Source organism: Dermacentor andersoni, chromosome 5 (assembly GCF_023375885.2).
Source record: "Dermacentor andersoni chromosome 5, qqDerAnde1_hic_scaffold, whole genome shotgun sequence".
NCBI classification, from domain to species: Eukaryota; Metazoa; Arthropoda; class Arachnida; order Ixodida; family Ixodidae; genus Dermacentor; species Dermacentor andersoni.
This window is the reverse complement of record NC_092818.1, coordinates 48998121-49016975: the sequence shown is the minus strand read 5'-3', so window position 1 is coordinate 49016975 and position 18855 is coordinate 48998121. Positions and strand designations below refer to the sequence as shown.

Here is an 18855-nt window from a genome sequence, read left to right as displayed (position 1 = left end):
ACAGAGCTCATCGCTCAGCTAAAGGCTGGCCAGAGAGCCCGGGCCGTCGCCGAAGGACTGTCTACCGGCGCCGACGTGGGCGGAGCAGCTGGATTGATTTAATTATTTCTCCTCAGGACCTAAATAAAGTTCGTACTCATTCACTGGCCAAGACGCCGACAGCTAAATGTTAAAGGGAAGGGCAGAGAGAAACACCTAAACGGAAAAGTAAATGAAGGTGAAGTATAATGTTCATGTTCATTAAGAAATGGATTTATGTGGCAGATACAGAATTAAAATTGTTTGCAACTATATATAAACATCAATTATTGTGTTTGCTTTTGAGTGGTATTAGAATAATTTTGAAGACACAATCAGCAATATAATGATCTATCTAATTATTGCTTTTGATAATTAACATGGTAGCCTTCTTGTGTCAGAGATAGTCGCATATGAATACGTAGATGTTCCTGTTGCTAAAGCCCAACGAAGAAGCCCTGAAAGAGGATATTTTGTGTAGTTAAAGAAACATCAAATTTTCGGAATGACAATTCTTATTTCTACCTCTAAGTTCTAAATCGACGGCACGCTATTAGAAAGCGATCAATGTTTTCGAGTTCCTGTCAGGTAGGATACAGATTGGAGGGTGCCAGACCAGACCTGTTTAGGTAGAAATTTATCGGAAGGATGCGGCGTCCTAATTTTGTTATGGATAAGTCTCATTTACGTGTGGGACTCCATTTTTTGTCCCATGAAAAGGAGAAATGAATAAAATCCGACATTTAGATTTTCACTTTTGTAGAACCTTGAAAAAGAGAATTTTTTTAACAACTAGTCGCAGTGACATAAGCCGATGTAGTAATAACAGACATAGCTGGTCCATCAAGGGACATCCACGGAAGTTTTTCTGCCATTTCATCTAGGAATATACATCGATGACCTGGAGCCCATACCAACCGCACCATACCTAATATTAGGGGATTAATGATTTAAATTTATTGGTTACTGAAGTGTCCGAAAATGGAGTGAGTGATGCACATACTGACAGTGAATGAGTCACTATAACTGCTGCTGAATAATTTGAAGGAACTTTTCGAAGAGCTAAGATAAGGGCCAATAGTTAAGCTAGAAATATGGGTGTGAAATCCGGAAGACGTAATGCATATAACCAGGATAGAGACTCCGAGAAAATACCCGCACCCTCTTTCGCCTCATTCAATAACGCATCAGTCGTGATCGCATCATCTATTCCCAATTGCGTTAAATGATCTTCTAGCATGCCATTTAAATGTGCAGCGGGCAGGAGTTTGGCATTTGATAGAAATATATCATAAGATTCAATCTTTATATTAGGCAAGGGCTTGTCTAAGCAAATGATCTCATGTCTATTAACATTTAGCGGATTTAGCTCAGCTTGTACAACAAAACGTAAGGTCTATATAAGCGGGAGGAATACTCATAGAAAAATGCCCTCATTTCACTAATAAATACAAATTGTGATCGTCTCAACGAAGATTCATAAATGTTTAAATAGGTCGTTGCTGTTAGAAAATGGAATCGGTAGGGAAGAGTAGGCAGTCGTGCTTCTAGATATAAAACATGGTTAGTTTCAAATTTTGATAAACCAAGACAGTTCCGTAGAGCCTCCCGCTCTAGAAGAACCGGGGGGTAATTCTGTATGCTGGCCCACCAGAGAATAATAGCACGCGCCCAAATCCCGGTATCAGTCGAACGTACATGCGATAAATCATTATTAGAGTTTCCCTACGTAGCCCAGTGTGATGTCGACCAACTTTGCTTATCATGCCAAGACCACGTGCTGCCCTAGATTTAACATGATCAAAATAATTTCACCTGCTCGGTTTTGCGTCGTATAATATGGTATTTGATAAAGTCAACCTGTAGAATTATATCCTGACGGTGTTGTAGAGATATTAAGCGGTATATTCAATGGAAACACAATCAGGAAACGTTTGTTGGCATTAAGCGACATTCCAATATCGGCAAACCAACCTTAACGTGTTCCTAAGTATGACTGCAATGTTCTTCGTAATGAGTGAATCTCACTCGCAGACACAAGAAATGCTATGTCATCTGCATAGACATATACTTGTACGGTATCGCACAATGGAATTGAGCAAACATTAAACAAAATAGGAGAAAAGACAGATTCCCGGGGAACTCCTCTTGATTGATACCGGGAAAATGAGACATCAACCTAAACCTAGATAAGGGCTACAGATAAAACCCATACGCGTTCCTCGAAAAAAAGAAGCCTCGCAGCTAAAGAAAAATACCTCTCAGACCAGATCTAACTTTTCTTCAGCTGCGCACTCAATTCATATTGCCCATGCGTCGGACCGGGAAAATTGTAAGGTTCGTCTTGTAAACGAGGCTCTTGGTAGTATTTTCATCTGATTTGCTTGAGGGTATTATCTGCAAGTTAACTTGAAAGGCAAATTTGTAGTGTCCTGTGCCCACCCGAAAAGCGCCACGTTTTCCGGTACATGACAGGCTGAGAGTTAAAGGAATTGAATAAGTATGTGCGCCTCAACGCTCTCCAGGGAGGCTATTGGGGTGTGTATTTAAGCCAGTTTGCATAAACCTTCTTGGTGGACATGGCTAAAGGCACAAGTGCCTGAGTGACAATCATGTCACACTTTGTATTAAGCCAAACCAATTGACTGCTCATTCAGGACTGGCACTAACTGCGTGAGACGAATAACAGGCACCACACAGTGAATTTACAGAGGAATTTACAGCTGCCGAGTCACCTTACAGCCCTTTATCTGAAGGTGATGTGAGGGAAAGGACTTGTTGGGAGCTCGGTTTGGCTGAGGCAAGTAATACACCCTTTCACAGCTTGAGAAAGGAGAGTCGACTAGCTTTATTCAATAGCAAAAGCACGTTTGCCGAGTGGCAATGTAGGCGTCCCACATGGGGGAACTCCTTTGGTTCCAAGAGAGAGCAGGGGCTAATAACCCCCAAGACGACGTCAACCGGCTATCCGAGAAGCGGGGGCAATGCCTCGACGGATGGTCGCTACAGACTGGACTGCATTGATCTCTCCTCCGTGATACATTGTTTCCTTGCAGTTAAGCGTTCAGTTATCTTGTGTTTCCTACAGGTAAATATCTATCGCAAACACCCAGTGAATTTGCGAACATTAGAATATCAAAAATAAATACAAACAAATGTCTGGAATTCTGCGTCAGTTTCGAGGGCTGCAGGCGAAAGACGTCCTAACGCTGCTGTATAATACAGCTTCAGCTATACGACATAAAAGATTAAGCATTATCATATATGTCGCCGAGGGTAGGGGGCCTCAGAAGCGAGAGTGCTTGAAAGTCATGGAGAAGAGAAATAAACTACAGGCGAGAGCATTACATCACACAGCCAGCCTCGTCAAACCAACTTTTCGGGACACCCTTAGCGTTTTCTCTTGAGAAGTTGGTCCGACACGTGACCTCTGCAACTCACGTATTAGTCGAGAGTGCTGGTTCCCGGTAGCTTTTAATCGATTCGCATTTGTCAGCTTGCCCTGGCATGTTTCTGGCCGAAGAACAGGAGCACTAAAACTTACCGCGTGCCCTTATGTGACGATCAGGTGGTGCGTCAACGCGTTCGACTTCAATCGTGTTTATCCTAGTTATTATTGCGATGCAAATCATATGGACACTCCAGGCGCATATCCACCGTCGCGGTCGCCGTGATGTACGGCATAAAGCACAAGTGCGATAACACGGTGGTCAGGCGTCATGTGCTGTATGCGCGAGTAAAAGTGTGCGAGGGTGAGCCTCGACGGAAGCTTGATTTCGCGCGCGTAAGGGAGCAAGACGGGAAGGAAGCATGCCTGCTTCCACCGCGCACAAAGCACCGAGGGGGGGGGGGGGGTGCGATGGAGGAGGTGGTTTACTCCGGCAGCGGCTACGTACGACATCGCTGAAGGCGTTGGCGCGAGCTCTAACTTGAAAGCGGTCTCCGATGCTCCAAGGGCTCGTAGCTTCATGTGGGCTGTGTTCTTGTTGCTTCGTTCGCGTTAACGCGGCAGGCCCCACGAGGGTCAATTCGCTCGCTGATGCTGCCGCTCTACGTCACGCCTGCGTTTTGTCTGTGAGTGTCCGCGCTGATTGAGGAAGACGTGTTTCTGTTTGCCCGCGCCCGCGTGACATCCTGCTTGTGAATTTAGTTAGCAAACGAATGTTTACGAGTTTAAACGCCCGATCCAACTATTATCCGCGCTTCTTATAGTTTTCAACTAATATGCTATCGCAAGCGATGTTTCCCCTTTAGTGCAAAACTGCGGCTTTCTTTTTTTCATTAGTGTTCTGAACATCAACCCCCAAGTTTGTTACTGGGTTTCGCACCCTTATGCGTGAATGCCGGTGTAAAATACGCTGAGGAGCTATCTAAGTTGTCCCTGGCTGCGTACTAGCCTAAAAGCACAGTGGAACTGCCAATTCTAGTGGTGTGCAAATATTCGAAACCTTCAAAAACCGAATGAAATAGTGTCGTATTCGATTCGGTCTGTAAATTGAGTGCTCACTATTTTTAAGTGCGAATATTTCTCCAATACTTTTCCAATATTTCAAAACGTCTACTGCGCCCAATTAAACATAGTATTGGAGCAAAAGTACAGTTAATTTCCAGCCCTGCGGGCATAGCAAAGGCATAAAACACGAGAACTTGCCTAGTGCAGCAGGGTACGTAACTTAGGTAGCCATACGTTACATGCTCTACAGCGATCATTCGCTCTCTGTGAAGTACCATATGTGCTTGCGAAGAAGCTGCGTCCATTACCTGATGCTCCCTTTGTTTTTTTAATAAACGCTTCGTAACGTACTGTGTAATGAGATATACTTAGTAACCTTAAGAATACGAAGCTGTGAACATTATTTTAACTTAATTGGGATAACGGCCCTTCATTATTTCAAAATTATTGGATATTTGATTAGATTCTATTCGCTTCTGGAACTATTCAATCTGTATTCGATTCGGTCACAAAAGTCACGATTCGACCACCTCTAATTCAGTTTTAATTCTCGTGTAACTAGTTGCAACTACTAAAAGAGATACATCTCTCCAACGCGTGTGTTTGCATTGTGGTTACCACGTGAGAATTACAAAGCTGCGATATGGCTGAAAAACGTCCGAATGAATAAAATGAGAGACATGCATCACAAAGAAATTATAGTGTGCCTGCCTCAACTTCTTCAAGTTTCGAATATCGCTGCCTCCCTAAATACATGTGTTATTTGGGACTTGAAAAAAGATAATTTAGCTTGTTTAATATACAATTTGTGAGTGCAATATTATTGTACGCTAGTATAATAAGGACCACAGAGAATTTGTGCAAGAAACGTTCCCACAGGAATTTGTACTTCAAACACAGTTAGGGAAGTTTCTTTTTGATTGGATTCATTTATTCAGAAAATGGAGGATAGCAGGTAGCTGGTGAGGAGAGAGGGATATGAGAGGTATAGGTATGCACCCACTTATATCACGCACGACACGCTGCTGCAACGTCGAAGCAGGCAAACCTTACTAGGCAATCAGAGTTTCCGAGAATGTCCTTTTGTAAAGCTTTATTATTACAATGTAGAAAATGGACAGCCATTGGTACTTTCAATACAATTAACGAAATTGTTCTGAAAACACAATATACACGCATTATCGTGCACAAAGCACTAATTGACTTAGTACTGCAAACTTAAAAAAAGAACAATTATTGATATGGCTCAAGCTTTCTCTCCAGAAGTAGTAAGTAGTAGATAAAATCATTCGCTGATGTGAAAAGAAGTTCACGAACCATAACGCAGTGTTGAGAGGGTTTCTTCATAGTTCACATCCGAAGGACTGATGGTGGCTAGCTGAAAAAAAACAAAAGTTGAGATTAAAGAGAGGAAAATAATCGGCAAGAAATTAGGCTATTGTATTTCTAATTTCAGCTTAATGCACCTTTTAAAACATTAACCTGCGGAGCTACGTGCGCCAACAGCTGGCGTTGTCACAGTAAAAAAAAAGGCAGCCGACTTGTTTGACCTTGCAGAATCACATTTCTACCAAAGTTGTTTCCTTCAAGCAATCCGAATAAAAATGTTCCTTGCCTGTAATCAAATCACGCACTTTGAAACGTTCTTTTTATTGGACTTGTACATTTGAAACCTTGCCAGCATATAACGTCTTCGGGCCTTTGGTAAAGAAATTTGATAAATGCAGTAACTAACCCATGCGTGTATTGCTTTGCGAGAACATTGGCCCTAATGTTTCTCCCATCTTCACTAAGTGTGATCTTGCTGGCGTTTACAGACCACCAAGGCGTAAGCTTATATGCTGTCTCATTTCTAAAGAACAGTTTTAACCTGTCGGATTGTCTGTGCACTAGACTAGTTAATTATTAGTAACCAGATTATTTACTAGTGAGACCTTACTTAGTCCACCTACTTTGCATCTTCTTTACAGACTAATTACGATCTTCATCGCAATTAAAAGCATATGTATAGACAAGACGTTTTTGTAGTTCATCCAGTACACCAGATAAATTAACTATCAATCTAGTATAAAGAAAAAAATAAGGCAGGGTCCTGTAACTATTTGAAACGCTGGAAATCAGCAATGTAAGTTTAAAATTTCGTCAAACATTGCAGTGAATTTCACCCCCTATCCACTAGCAATAATTTATCTACGTATTGGAAAGCACAGCTGATAAAGCCGGTAGCGTACTTTCCAACTTTTGCGTAAACTGTTTGCAAAGGCAGTTTTCTTTAAATAAATTTAAGTTCGCACACAGATTTGCCACAGCCCTTCCCTCATTTTTGGTCAATTTATTCTTGAGATATATTGTTCTGCCAGGAAAGCGGAGTAGATTCTGCTCGCAATAAAGCGCTAATAACGCCAAGGAGCGTTCGCGTATGTAATTTATTCCAAAAGCCACGATAATCAAACCCATTTCGAACTTTGCCTGCACATCACCTATTACTTGACCCTTACTTTCATTATACATAAAGAAGATGCCTCGTTTAGTTCACTGAGAACACCATATGGGCGTCGTATGATGCACCAAAATACGGAAAAGGTAAGGGTTCAATAATTATTGGTAAAACTCCTAATTAGGCCAGTAATATGAAAAGTTCAGACAAACAATGCACTCAAGATGCACTTTATTTATGTTATATGTAAAAACTGTGGAATGTAGAGTTCTTTGCAGGCGTCGCCAAACGTAGCTGATAACGGCAGCGTGACCCTAAAAAACACTTGGTCCAGAAACGTTTTCGAAGAGCTGCATTTGATCCCCACAAATTTAACTTCTCACATGAATTTGCCATAGTGGTCGCCCATTGATGTGTGGCATTTTTGGTTATGCCACGGCTGCCTGCACAATTTCGCACCGCTCGTAAAACAAACTCAAAACACTGCGGAACAGTTCCATGTGTAATTCGATCATTGCAAATGCCACCATCAGCCCAGGTGCTTCGAACTTTCCGTACACAATAATCATAAACTACGCCTTATTTTCACGAAATATAGACAAGATGCCTTGTCTAGCTTACTGAGAAAACCGGAGAAACCAATCATATACCTGATATAACACATGAAAATAAGAAAAAAAAGTGGGTTTAATAAATATTGACCATGTTTCTATTTATTCCTGGAAAAGGAACGTTTCACCATTGATTACACTTCCTATTCCAACTTTTTTCACTGAATTGAAATTGGTGTTCTGTGCATACGTTTCAGAAGCTTTAGAAATACAACGAATAACTGCAGTATGACACTCTGGAACGCTCTAATAAGTAACTATCTACAGCGGCTATGATTAAGCTGCGGGAATGAAACATTTATTACTTATCATGCACGACATCCTTCCTACTTTATTCATTTATTTACCATAAAGGCCCAGCTTGGACATTACATAGGGGTGGGAGAATAACAATTGATATACAAAAGTATAAGGCAACATGCATGTAAGTTGAATATCCTTATATGAAGTCCTACATGCTAAGCAATCTTTATATCTCTTCTCATTCGACAATATCGTACGCCAATAATTCTTGCATTATACAAGCAATAATCTTGCATCCTTTGACATCTGAAGAAATGTAAGAAATGTTAATGTTTCTAATTTCCAAATGTTTCATTAGGTGTTTATTTTAATATAATATAGTCAGTTATTTCGTCTATAGTACTTGGCAGTTGATTCCATTCTGAAATGGCTAATGCAGACATGAAAACTGCAAAATGCAACTATACGTGAAAATGGTTGTTCGACCTTAAATTCGTGATGAAATCGTGGGAATTTCCTTTTGGCTGGTAAGATGTGTGCCTGAGAGAAATATTTGGGTGATGAAAAAGCTGATGAAAGAAAGCTTTTTTTTTAAATTATGGGGTTTAACGTGCCAAAACCACTTTCTGATTATGAGGCACGCCGTAGTGGGGGACTCCGGAAATTTCGACCACCTGGGGTTCTTTAACGTGCACCTAAATCTAAGTACACGGGTGTTTTCGTATTTCGCCCCTATCGAAATGCGGCCGCCGTGGCCGGGATTCGATCCCGCGACCTCGTGCTCAGCAGCCCAACTGATGGAAGAAAGTTAACGGAGATACCTTTCTTCTTGTCTGCAATGGGATAAGTCCTACGTCATGTTTTATTTTGGTGATGCTTGAATGTTTTGAATAGTTACCTGTAATAAATCGCGTGGCCTTGTTCTGAAAGGATTCCAATTTGTTAATAAAAAGTGTTCGGTTCGGGTTACATATAAACGCGGCATACTCAAGCTTTGAACGATGTACGGTAGTATATGCAAGAAACTTGGCATCACTATTAGCCTGACGAAGCGTATGACAAATGAAGCCAAGAGATTTACGTGCAGCGGAAACAATACAACGCACATGATTATGCCAAGATAAAGTCGAAGAAAGATGAAACCTAATATTTAAATGATTTTGCAGTTTCTAGAGCTTCACCATTAAGAAAGTATGTGTGTTTCGTAATTTCACTGAAAGTAGTGAATCTCAAGCTCAGTTTTTGATCTATTTACGCTCATTTGCCAGTCTGAGCACCATCTTTCAATCCTGTTCAAGTCAACACAGTCAGCCTTACATTTTAACGGCCAATAGAAAACGCAGTCGTCGGCATATAACCGGATTTCCGAGTCTATACCTATAAATTCTATAATTCTATAAGTGTGTAAATTAAAAATACAGTGGGTCCTAAAACGGCACCTTGAGGCATACCGGACTTAACAGGTTGAAATGACGAACGGACATTATTAGTTACGATGCTTGTCGTCTGTTACTTAAATATTCTTTAAAGCAGTTTATTACTTTTGCGTCAACTTTAATCAGCTTTATTTTATATATCGGGCTGTTATGAGCCGCCACGGTCAAATCTTTTAGCAAAATCTATAAATATGGCGTCATTTTATGTATGTTCGTGAAGGTTGAGGTGAAGGTCTGTACTTAGTTCAAGAAGCTGGGATTTACATGACCGGCCTCGCTGAAAACGATGCTGGTTTGCAAATAGAATGTGGTTGCTAGCCATGTACTGCATTTTTTAGAAGATAAGACGTGTTCAAGTAGTTTGCATACAACAGATGTAAGGGATTTAGGCCTATAGTTTGTTAGCTTGTTTTTGTCGCCAGTTTTATATATTGGTATCACATGTACCAATTTCCAGTCGTCTGGAATTTCGGCGGTGCCGAGAGACTGTTCGTATCGTGCAGACTACGCATGCGTCGCACGTATTGGCCTGAGCTGACTGACAGCACGAAGATTACGGCAACACGTGCCTGTGAATGCCGACGACTACATATACCCTGGGTGTTTTCCTGAATAAACGTTCTTTCATTCTTGGATTCCGTCCAAACGATACATGGTGTCAGAAGTAGGGCCGCTGGATGAACGTACCCATTCAGAACAATGGATCTAGTCAAGCCACCGGAGCATCTGCAACTTTCCGGATCATCCGACAACATCGCGAAGAATTGGAACCTGTTCATCCAGAAGTTCGAACTATTCCTACAAGCGACAGCACCTACGAAAGAACCAAGGTCAGAAGCTGTCAAGGCTGCGCTGCTGCTGAGTGTTGCTGGCTACGATGCACTTGAGGTTTTTTAACAAATTCACCTTTCTGGAGGCGGAACGCAAGAATGATTACACCGCGGTCGTGCGGAAGTTTAAAGAGTACTGTGAAGAACAGCAAAACGAAGTCTATGAGAGGTACATTTTCCGGTCAAGAACCTTTGAACATTTCCTGCGCGGCTTGCGAAAGCTGTTCCGAAGCTGCAACTTCGCTGAATTAACCGAGTCAATGATCCGCGACCAGGTTGCATTCGGTGTACATAACCCCAAGTTGAGGGTGAAGCTCATCGAAGTAAAAGACCTGACGCTAGCCAAGACAGAACAAATCTGCAAGGCTGATGAACTGTCCAGCCAGCAGAACGAGGCATGGACTCGGGCGGAAAAGCAGGTCGCGTCGATAAAGAAGCGTCCGTTTAAATGCATGAAATGCAACCGCTCGCACGAACGTAGTAGGTGTCCGGAGTTCGGGAAGACTTGTTTTGTATGTGGTGGCGCCAATCATTTTGCAGCGTGTTGCAAGAAAGGGTCTGCAGTAGGCGAAGTGGCCAACGTGCAGGACACTTTCAACATCCTTGATGTAAAAACATGCAGTGTGAGAAACTCGAAGGACTGGACGGTAAACGTTAAAGTGGCCGGCCAGGATGCCTTCTTGAAAGTAGACACAGGCTCCCAAGCTAACTTGCTGCCTTGCTTGGTCTATCGGAAGCGCAAAGGGATGCAAAGTTTGAAGCCGAGCAGTTCCATTCTGCGGTCTTACAGCGGGGACGCCATCAGACACTTCGGTGTTGCGTCGTTACCAGTCACCATAAGAGATCAGGCTGGGAGTTTCGACTTCTTCATAGTCAAAAAAGGCAACCAGGCAATACTCGGACTATCTGCAAGTGAGGCGCTTGGACTGGTAGCGAGGTCGGTGGATGCCGTCAACACTAGCGCTGCCGACGAAATTCTGCAGGAATTTCTTCAACTCTTTCAAGGAACAGGCTGTGTTGCCAGCCAGTATCGGATGGTATTACGCACTGGTTCGATACCTGTAGTCCAGCCAGCGCGGCGCGTACCCTTGGCATTAGAAGAACCACTGTGGGAGGAGCTGGACCGCATGGAACGGGGCGCCATCATCACGAAAGTGACAGAACCAATGGACTGGGTGAGCCCGCTTGTTATTGTACGTAAAAAGGACGGCACGCTACGTGTATGCATTGATCCTAGGCATATCAATGAATGCCTGAATCATGAGCACTATCACATGCCTAAACGTGAAGACATTGAGGCTGAGCTCGCCGGCGACCAATATTTTTCCCGCGTCGATGCGAATGCAGGTTTCCACCAAATTCCTTTGGATGACTCCACATCAAAAATATGCACATTCGGCACGCCCTTCAGTCGCTACCGCTTTCTGAGGCTGCCCTTTGATATCGCCTCGGCTCCTGAAGTCTTTCAAAAAACTTTGAGCGAAATTTTTTAGAGGGCTCCGGGGGTGTGTGTATACGTAGATGACGTTCTTCTCTGGGACGTCACTAAAGAAGAACATGACACACGCCTTCGAAATGTAGTGCAACTAGCAAAAAACGCTGGTTTAACTTTTAGCGCAAGCAAGTGCAAGTTCGGGCTTACTGAAGTTGACTTTTTGGGTGATGTCATCCGCCGAGACGGAATAAGGCCAAATGCCACACTGAGCATGTGCCTTAAAGAAATGTCGCAACCAACGGACAAAGCTGCAGTGCACAGAATGTTAGGTGTTGCCACTTACTTTGGGAAATACATTCCGAATCTGGCAGAAAAGACACAACTTTTGCGCAGTCTCATCAAAAAGGACACCAAGTTTGAATGGTCGGCCAACCACACCAAATGAATGGACAGCCATCTGCACATGGCTCAGCAGCGCACCTGTGTTGGCTGTTTTCGATGCTGCCACAGAAACTAAAATTTCTTCTGACGCTTCCAAAAGTGGACTAGGCGCTGCACTTCTACAGCTTCACGGTGACAGCTGGCGGCCTGTTGCGTATGCATCACGCGTGATGAATGAGACTGAGCAACGATATTCGCAAATCGAAAGAGGCAATGGGCATGACTTTCGGGTGTGAAAAATTTCACCACTTCGCATACGGGCGTAAGATAATTATAAGAGACCAACCACCGACCACTGCTAGCCATTGCATCCAAAGGAATCGGTGACATACCGCCGTGTCTTCAGCATTTCTTGAAGCGCTTACTGAACTACGACTATGTGCTTGAATTTGTACCAGGGAAGCAACTGCTGCTGGCCGACATGCTCTCAAGGTCAACGCCCATGAACCACCCAGGGGACACAAGTGGCGTGACAGAAGAAATAGAGGTTCACGCAATTGGGGCAGTCTCGGACCTGGCAAGCAGAAAAACTCTTGACCCCTTAATTGCCGCAACTGCAAGTCACCCGGAGTTACAAAAAGTGATGCGCTACATCAGCGGCCGCGGCAATCGTGATGGCTGCATGAAACCTTTTGCTACTGAACTGTCACTAATAGAGGGAGTGGTACTAAAAGGAACCAAAGTAGTTGTTCCAAAGTCGATGTGGGACGAAATACTTCAACGTATACACGAAGGGCACTTGGGCATAAACAAATGCAAAGCACGAGCCCGACGATTGGTGTTTTGGCACAGAATTAATGCAGATCTTGAAACTACGTTGATAAGTTGCGCCGTCTGCCGAAAGTACGCATACAGGCAACCAACCAAGCGAGCCTTTATTCTCAGACCAACGCCGGGTTACGCTTGGTTCAGAGTCGGCGTTGACACCTCTCAGCATGGGGGAAGCTCGTACTTGTGCGTGTTCGATGCGCAGTCCAACTTCCCGGAAGTGGGAAAACTCGGTGACACCACGTCGAGCACGATCATTGCCAAACTGAGCTGCATTTTTGCGCGATATGGAATCCCAGTCGAAGTATGCAGTGACAACGGCCCCCAGTTCGCGTCTCACGAGTTTGCCACCTTTGCGTCCAGGAACGATTTCAAGCACGTGACATCTAGTCCTGGCTTTCCAGTCCAATTGACTAGCGGAGAAAGACGTGCAGATAGTGAAACGGATCATGAAAAAAACACAAGAAAATCACGACGACTTCTGGCTGGGCCTGCTCAGCTACCGATCTACACCACTGGAGCACGGTCGTTCCCCGGGTGAGCTGTTGCAAGGCAGGCGACTACGAACCAGGCTTCCAGACTTCAGCTCGCATCCTAAAAATTTTGTGTCTAAGCATAGACAACTTGGTGCCCACAAAAAGAACCTACCAGTACTCCGAAAAGGGGAGGTGGTGAGGATCCGAGATAAAGCATGGACCCGCAGAGTGCAGGTCGTGGGACCAGCAGCGCCGAGGTCCTATCGCATTGTTACGGAAAATGACCAAGTACTTCGTTGGAATCGGAGACACCTGATACCAACGCGTGAGCCATTTCGGCACGATGGCCTCGACAGCGATGCGCCGGAAAGCGAGGACGACGAGCAGGTAACATCCCCAACTGGAGTGCAAGCAAACCCGACTCTACTTACAACACCGATTCCAAGACGGTCTAGGCGGATAACTCGTCAGCCAAGACAGCTGCAGTACGACCACAATTTCAATCAAGTGAATTGTGTATCTTGGCTTTATTCAACTATTAAACAGAGCAAGATGTATCGTGCAGACTACGCACGCGTCGCACGTATCAGCATGAACTGACTGACAACACGAAGATAATGGCAACACGTGCCTGTGAATGCCGACGACTACATATACCCTGGGTGTTTTCCTGAATAAACGTTGTTTCATTCTTGGATTCCGTCCAAACAATACTGTTGAAGCAATAGTGTAAGTATAAGAGCAGAATTGCGCTTTGTCATTTTAGTAGCTTAGTACAAATAGTATCAGAACCAGGACTAGAAAACGATGGGAAACGCTCAATATCTTTCACAATACCGTCACTAGTCAGAGTAATACATTCCATAAATGGAGAACTATCAGAAAACTATGTTTACATATCTGGAGGCTTTTCGTAATTAAATACACTACAAAATAATAAATTAAACCGATCAGCAACATCCATGACATCCACTGCAGCACCAGACTCGGTGTCAAAACCAGGTAACTCTTTCGTGGGTGCGGGAGAAATATCCAAAATGTTTTTGTATCTGTTTTTAGAAATTACGAAATGTCCTGGTTCAAAAACTTATATGTGGCAGCCTCTATATGCAATGCACATTCTTTTGAAAACCATAAATATTCTGACTTAGCTCCAACAGATTTTGCGCTGGTTGCTTTCGGAAACAAACGTTTCTTTTTATTCAAATATCGCTTAATCTCTCGGGTAAACCATGGCTTGTCTGTTGTTTCCCAGATCCATTCTTTTGGAATGCATTTCTCCCGCAGTCTTAACAACTCGTCACGAAAACGAATCCAGTAATCTTGCAACGAGCAGTTTTCATACGTTTGCATGAATGACAGGTAACATTCAAAAAGCTTAGAGTTGAAGCGCTCGGGATCCGCTTTCGAATCGTCATAAAACATCTTTTTTTTTTTTGTCGCGGTTTCTTCAGTTTGCGTTTTAAAGGTACAATGTATGAAACGATGGCCGCCGATATACTCTAGTACATCCACGGAAGCACGTTCGGGATGTGTTGTTAGAAGCCGATCAAGGATATCATTGTGCCGCATAGGCGTTTCGATAAGTTGAGGCAATTGAAAATATTCTAAAAGGTCAACAACATCTGCACAACCCCGTGTCTGGCGCGTGTCAAGGAATAATAAAGGAGACCATTCTATACCTGGAAAGTTAAAATCGCCGACCAAAATTATGGGAGAGTTATTATATTTGGATTGGACGGAGCCTAATGCAGACTGCAGTTCCTTAGAAAAATCTTGTAGAATGTCATGTGGCCTATAGGACGCTCGAATAACCAAAGTTACTGCTGGAAAATAGCATGCAACCCAAATAGCTTCAAGAATGCTGTCAGTAGGAATGGCTTTGACCTTTATGTGCTTTCTTATGGGTATTATGGCACCGCCTCCTTTTCTATCCACACGATTGTTTACGAAAAACCGTGAATAAATTTGAAATTTGTAACTCAGAATCGTTAACTTCAGGAGTTAACCACGTTTCCGTTCTGATTATAACATCTGCATTACAAGCGTGAATGAGGGAAGTAAGCTGATCTCGCTTGTGGAGGATGCTACGAAAGTTGGCGGAAATTATAGAAAATGTAGGTGTCCCACTGTTCAAGGGCGTATGAACAGCGCGCCTCACATAGTTCACCAAGAAAACCGGGGAACAACAACAACGTGCTGCGTACAAACATAAAATTGGAAGACGATGAACAATAAGGGCCTATTTTCAAAGAATAATATTGCCCTAGACTTATCAAACTCTCAGTCGAGATCGCGCATAAAGTTACACCTATATTCTCTAAATAATACATCTGTGACTTTCATGAGCCTCCCAAGAAAAATAGAAAACTCTTAGGCATTTTTATTACGCTTCTAAGCGACTCATAAGTAAGAGTTTAACAGTTTTTAGGCCCTATCGGACACAAACACTTTTACCGTTGCCTGGCTATTTCCCGAAAATTTCTTCAAAATATAAACTTTGTCAGGTGTTCAGTTTTGCCACATACTTGTGAAAACTGACATATTACCTTGTTTAGTGATTCTAACCGCATTAGCAACGTCGCAGTAAATGGTGTTTTAAGTCAATGTTTGGAGGAGGAGGAAAAACGCTGGTCTTGCGTATAACTTGCATTACATGCAAGTTGGATATCGTCATGGAGTAGTGGTAATATGAGCGTAGAACTACTGGATTATCAGCGTACATACCTCGGAGTCACCTACGCAATAAGAATCATGTCGCTTAAACAACATCCATGCAAAGCACTCATAAGTGATCAGTCCACATGTCAGTTGTATTCAAACAGGCCTTCACACGCACCGCCGTTCCCGTTAGCAGTAAAATCCGTTGCAGAAAAACTCGGAGTACATTTCATAGATCTGCAGGAAAGCGACTACGTTGAACCCATCCCACCTTGGGATGAATGTACAGTCACCTGTGACTTGTCCTTTACAGAACTTAACAAAGAGAGTTGTCCAAATGCCCTCATTCAGCAACATTTCTTGGCCCTCGAAGACAAGTATAAATCTATGGCATTTTTCACTGATGCTTCGAAGTCTGCAACTTCGGTATCATGTGCAGCCCATGGCCCAAACTTCTCCAACTCTAAAACCTTACATAAACATAGCAGCATCTTTACAGCGCAAGCGTACGGTATTCTGATCACTATTGAGTATATAATACAACACAAGATAGAAAAGTCTATAATATACACAGATTCCTTAAGCGTTGTCACAGCCCTGTCCTGTGGCAAACCAAGCCGAAACCCTGTAATTAACCAGCTCCTTAAACAGATCCACGTAGCGAATAAACAAAACCTTGCTCTTGTTGTATGCTGGGTGCCAGGCCACTCTGGGATCACAGGCAATGAAATGGCAGACAATAATGCTGGACAAGTGGCTCATCGGAATACCGTTGATGTAAGCTGGATACGTGGTGTGGACATGAAACCTGTGGTACGAAAGGCGCTCCGTAATCATTGGCAAGCTGAATGGGACAAGGCAGTTGAAAATAAGCTCCACCTGCTTAAACCGCAGTTAACCAAGTCTTTCCCATTGAAGCTTCATAGACACACTGAAGTCACACTGGCACGACTCAGAATAGGACACACTTACGGCACACACAAATACCTCTTGACTGCAACTGACCCAACGACGTGCACCCGCTGCGGTGAGAACTTAACCGTCCTACATGTCCTCATTCAATGTCCCGAACTTCACCGTCACCGATTGACTCATTTTAGAGAACTCTACTCACACCATATACCGCCCCATCCCTCGATGTTCTTATCAGAGGATACACTTTTTATCTATAAAAGAGTGCTTAATTATCTTGCGCAAGTTAACTTTCTCGACATCATCTCATACCATCCTAACCTTCAGATTGCGCCTCACAGGTGAGGCACAGTCTGATGCACAAAAGTATGTCTGAGCTCCTGTGCTTCTTGCGTAAGCAAGAATTGTACACCAAGGGACTTGGGAAATCCAGAATAATTTAACATGTGTGCCTGTAGCAAATGCATTTAAAGCCCTATATTTATCTTAGTAATTATTTTAGAATTCATCCACTAGTATTTAAAGATATATCTTACGTTTAGGCCTCTGTACAGCATTTATATTAAATCATAGTCCTAATCTCACAATTTTACTAAACCATAACACATGTCCTGGCGCTCTTTGGCCTTAGATGCCCTTGCGCCATTAAACATCAATCATCAATCAATCAACTACTAGCCGATTTAGTGGCTGAGCAGCAGAGCCCGTATAATCACAAAAGTTTCTAGCTCTGTGATTGCCAACAACAGCAAGGCCAGGTAATTGTGATATGAGACATGTCTCTAGCGAGGCCTACTCTGCGGTTCGGAGCCTAGCGAGGCGGCTCTGCTGCTCAGCCACTTAGTGGATAAGCAGCAGAGCCCGTATAATCACAAAACTTTCTAGCTCTGCGATTGTTAACAACAGCAGGGCCAGCTAGTTTTGATATAAGACATGTTACTACCGAGGCCGGCTGTCCAATGGTTAAGAGCGCTTACCAGCATGTGTGACGTTTAATTTGTGAACGTGTGTACATGAGGCAAAACAATTTGAGTTACAACGAAAGCGGCTAGAACGGTCAGCATTCGACGAATTCAATCCTGCTGCTGAAGAATTGTCTACCATTTTGACACTGTACGTATTTATCCTTTTCTCGAGGACTGCATTTCACACCTGAACAACAAACATAAGGTTATCTCTCGGCGCGACAGTTGCCTGCTTGATTTGGAACCTGCTCGCAGACCTCTTTAGTCTACCCAGCTGACGTCATGTTCTTTGCCTCAAGCTTCGACGATCACCTTAAGCGCCTTGCAACAGTACTAGAGGTCATCAAGTCATCTGGCAGGCTTTGAAGCCGGACAAATGTCAGTTTGCTTACGAAGAACTTCTATTCCTGCGCCACGTCATCAGCCCGTCACGAGTTCCTCCTGGTCCGCAGAAAACAATTGGAATTGCAAACTTTCCGCAATCGTGTCCACAAGAAATCACTGCGCAGTTTTTTTAATCTGAATGCCTACTATAGGTGCTTTGTCAAGAACTTGTCTCGCATCGCGGCGCCTCTGAGTTCTCATGAAATCAGACCTCGTTTACATGGAAAACACCACAACTCGAGGCATTTGAAGAACTAAAATGACGCCTGCAGTCACCACCAATACTCGCCCGCTTCGACGAAGACGCCTATAGCAAAATGCCTACCGACGCAAGTGGCCAAATAGCGTAGGCCTCGGTGGTGTACAAGTCAAGAGGAAACGCGAGCTTAAAAGCATTATATTTATATAAAGAGAAAGATAATATTAAATAGCCTGTCACGGGAACAAGAATTCAGGATCGCCAGCCAGCCTGTAGAGCCTGTGCAGGAGTACGCTTACGTAAGTCGATTACTCCAAGGGGACCCTGATCACAAGAGAGAAACTTAAGAGGAATAAAACTGCGTTGGAGTGCATACGGAAGACATTTATTTATTTATTTATTTATTTATTTATTTATTTATTTATTTATTTATTTATTTATTTATTTATTTAACATACGTTCAAGGGCCGAAGGCACTACAGAAAGGACTGGGTGAACGTAACAAGAAAATTGTGCAGGATACAAAGACATATTCAACGTGGCGTTTCATGAATGCTGGTTTTGAAGGTGTTGGTATCCAGGATGG

General features: G+C 43.3%; 1 protein-coding gene across 1 annotated transcript in view; it reads right to left on the bottom strand.

Annotated features, from left to right (window-relative positions):
* Positions 1-18855, bottom strand: part of LOC126530359 (kinesin-like protein KIF28) — an 85784-nt gene that overhangs the window by 40711 nt on the left and 26218 nt on the right. The window contains exon 9 of the mRNA XM_055070255.2: positions 5789-5849. Coding sequence (XP_054926230.2) covers positions 5789-5849 — 61 coding nt within the window. The remainder of the gene's footprint in view (positions 1-5788; positions 5850-18855) is intronic.